This window comes from Orycteropus afer, unplaced genomic scaffold (assembly GCF_000298275.1).
Source record: "Orycteropus afer afer isolate SDZICR_OR568_19922 unplaced genomic scaffold, OryAfe1.0 scaffold00130, whole genome shotgun sequence".
Taxonomy (NCBI): domain Eukaryota; kingdom Metazoa; phylum Chordata; class Mammalia; order Tubulidentata; family Orycteropodidae; genus Orycteropus; species Orycteropus afer.
In genome coordinates this window covers 5,815,200-5,818,759 of record NW_006921717.1, presented here as the reverse complement: position 1 = coordinate 5,818,759, position 3,560 = coordinate 5,815,200, and the positions used below count along the sequence as shown (strand labels likewise).

Here is a 3,560-nt window from a genome sequence, read left to right as displayed (position 1 = left end):
AGACACCTTCATGGATTCCAGAAAAACAATCTGATTGTGAAGGAGTGAACACAACGTGGTAAACATCAGGCCTAGGGCAGGTGGAAGGGAAGGGGATAGGGCTCCCATTTCTTATCTCCTGAGTGGGGAGAGAGGCCTCTTTTACCCTCCCACAGAGCATGGTCCTCTTGTAATTAGCCCTCATGCTGATACCCACGTAGATCTTTTCAAAGGGCATGCTGGAGTCTTCCATGTGACACCTGGGCTTGGTTGGACGATGTCTGATGGGAATGGCAGGTTGAAAACTGATCACCCAAAGATTTATCCACATCCTAATCCCACAACCCTGTGAATGTGACTTTATTCAGAAAAAAAGGTCTTTGCAGAAATGATTAAGGATTTGGAGATGAGGAGATTATCCGTATGGGCTGTAAATGCAAACACAAGTGTCCCATAAGAGAAAGGCAGAGGGAGATTTGACACACACAGACGATGAGTAGAGAATGTGGCCATGGCGGCAGAGAGGACCACGGAGTGATGCAGCCACAAGCCCAGGAAAGCTGTCAGCCACCAGAAAAGAAGAGACAAGGAAGGGGTTCTCCCCTAGAGCATGTGGAGGGAGTACAGCCCTGCTGACACTCAGAGTTTGGCCCAGTGACACTCCCCTCAGACTTCAGACTCCAGAGTTCTGCTGTTTCCAGGCACTGAGTTTGAGGTGATTTCTCATAGCCACCTCAGGAAACTAATATATTGGGGATCCCACCTCTGCCATGTACTAGCTACATGACCTTGGCCAGTGACTGCACCTCTTCCATCCCCAGCTGCTCATTCCTGAGCATAGGATATAATTCCCACTCGCTGATGGTGAAGGTCAAGCAGCCTGTGAAAGTGGCTGGTCAAATGCCAGCCTCCTTCATACCTCACAGGTGCTGGCCTCCATCTCACACAGATGACAGCTGAGTAACTGCCTCTGGCCAAGGGCAGCTATGGTTGAATGAGTAGGGGATGGAAACCTTCTTGCTTCTCCCCAACTTCTCTCCTTAATGAAATGGGCATTTTGAAACAGGCAAAAGAGGGCTTAGATTCCAATTTTCTTTTACAAAAAGAAGTAGAGGGCTAAAGCGTCATATTTCAGAGAGGAAAGTGTGAGTCTTAGACTCTCCCCTGGTCCAAGGTCTAAGCACATGAGGAGGAACTAGATGGTGGACAGTGCCAAGCTCAGCCCCTCCATGAGGGCTCAATGGCACAGGGATGTCAATCATGGTCCAGCCACATCCTCAGCCCAGTAAAGTCTGAGGCCACATTTGTATCATGTGAGCCTGGTTCCATTAGGCAGAGCTGATTGGCCCAGGGAGGTCACCTGACTCAAGAGCACTCAATCAGTAGGCATAGCTAGGATGTGGTCGGCTAAGCCAATTAGGGCCTCGCTCAGGAACATGAAATGGGGGCACGGGGAGCCACAGGCAGTGGGGGAGCTGAGGGGAGCAGATGCTGAAAGGGAAGCTGGGAGGGATGCGGGATGACTTGAGGGGTGGAGGGGGGCTCAAGTGGCAAGGAAGCAGGTGTGCCGAGGAGGAGGAAGCTATGAGGCAGGGAAGAGATGTGGGGAGCAAAGAGAAATGAGGGAGGTTTTGGTAAAACTGGCAAGAGCCTCTACTGTGTTCCTTGGTGGCGGAGGATTTTTTTTTAACTCCACTGAACTTTTGCATCTACAGACTCCAGCTGTGGAGGTGCCGGGCGCCATCTTGGATCTAGTTCCAGACTGAGGGTCCTGGCTGGCTGACGGTTCCTGTGCTTGTATCTCCATCAGATTCACGCAGCCCCAGTGTCTTCCCCACAACTACAGACGCCCAGGTACTTGAGGTAAGGAGTTGGACTCCGGTTCTGACAATGAAAAGAGCCCAGAGAACACAGCCCTCAAAGAGAAAGTGAGAGAGTATGGTAGCTGGGCCAGGGCACGAGCTGGTGTCACCAGGAACAGAGTTCACACTGGGCCATTCTTGTTGCATTTCCCCCAGTAAAATCCTCCTTTGTGGGGCTTTATTATATTCTGTGAAAATAAGCCTTATTATAAAACCAAATGAAATCCATAAACCAAACCCCACACCCTCTAGCAAAATGAGATCCCCTCAATGTAGAAAGTCACTGCTGACAGGGCAGTCTCCCCAAGTTATTGCTGCTGCCGCTTGTTTCTTGAGAACATGATCCCAATGAGGCCCATGGCTGCCAAGCCCACTCCGGCAATGCCAGCCACCATGACAGCATCTCTGACCTGCAAAGAAAGAGAGGGGGTCAGACTCTGTGTCAGGAATCTGCACAGGCTGGCTGTACATTCAACCCCAACCCCACTACCACTGCCAGTGAGTCAATTCCAGCTCACAATAGCTCTGTAGGGTAGAGTAGAACTGCCCCGTCGGGTTCCCAAGGCTGTAACCCTATGGAAGCAGACTGCCACATCTCTCTCCCACAGAGTGAGGGGTTGGTTTGAACCTCCAACCTTTCAGTTAGCCACTGAGTGCTTAACCACTGCACCACTGGGTTATAGTCAACAGAGACATTAAGTTCAGGTCACCTCACATACCCCTTGGCCTCCCCAGCCCACTCGGGAGTCAACAAATATTGGCAGGGGAGAGGGGAGGACAGAGCTGGATGGGGAAAGAACTAGTACATGGAACCAGCTGGCCTGGAATTCACATGAGCCACAGGTGGGAAACTCTGTTGACACACAAATCTTCAGAGGGTGACCCTGGGAAGGTCACGGAGACAGAGCCAGCATGGCCAAGTGGGAACCTTGAAGTAAGTGTGAAGTTGAGAGCAACTGCTATTATGAAGAGTCCATGAACTGTGACCTCCAGGAGAGCAAGGACCTCATGGGGCCTGCTTGTCACTGCATTCCCAGCGCTCAGTTCTGTAGGCAGGGAGCTGTGCTTTATGTATTCTAAGTAAATGACTCCACTATGAACAATGGCGATGCGCTTACAGTTATGGAATATTTGACTTACACTGACTGTAGTGTAGAAAAAGGAGTTCGAAAAGTAGGAGCAGACTTCAGGGTAAAAATGGAACACATGTCAGATTTCACTTTGTAAAAGAGAAAATTTAGTGAAAAGTAAAATGCTTGAATTAAACACAGGTTTATGCTGATTTCAGCAAAATTTGATCAGACTTCACAGAGGCCTGTTCTTGGGTTCCTTGTTGGCTAAACAACCATAAATAATGAAGGGATTATTTTCACTTCAGTCAAGTGCAATGTGCAAGGAATGGACCCCAAAGAAGGGGTTTTTGACAAAGCTGTACTGATGTAATATGACCTTAAGACCCACTCCCTCAAGGTGCTTACTTGTGGCTAAGAAGTTATCCTAACCTTGTCTCCTATTATGTTTAAGCTACATATGGACATTTTGATAGCACATACAAACACAAATGAAGGAATATCATCTGCTAAACAAAACTCAAAAGTATTAAAAAAAAAAAATGTGCTTCCAAAGACTTCTATAAAAGAGTCAAAAGAGAACCTACAGATTGGGAAAAAATATTTGGTAATGACATATCTGACAAGGGACTTATCTCTAGAATTTATA

General features: G+C 48.2%; 1 protein-coding gene across 1 annotated transcript in view; it reads right to left on the bottom strand.

Annotated features, from left to right (window-relative positions):
* Nucleotides 1-2,149: 2,149 nt before the first annotated feature.
* Nucleotides 2,150-3,560, bottom strand: part of LOC103200488 (phospholipase A and acyltransferase 3) — a 25,204-nt gene continuing 23,793 nt past the window's right edge. The window contains exon 4 of the mRNA XM_042781518.1: nucleotides 2,150-2,251. Coding sequence (XP_042637452.1) covers nucleotides 2,150-2,251 — 102 coding nt within the window. The remainder of the gene's footprint in view (nucleotides 2,252-3,560) is intronic.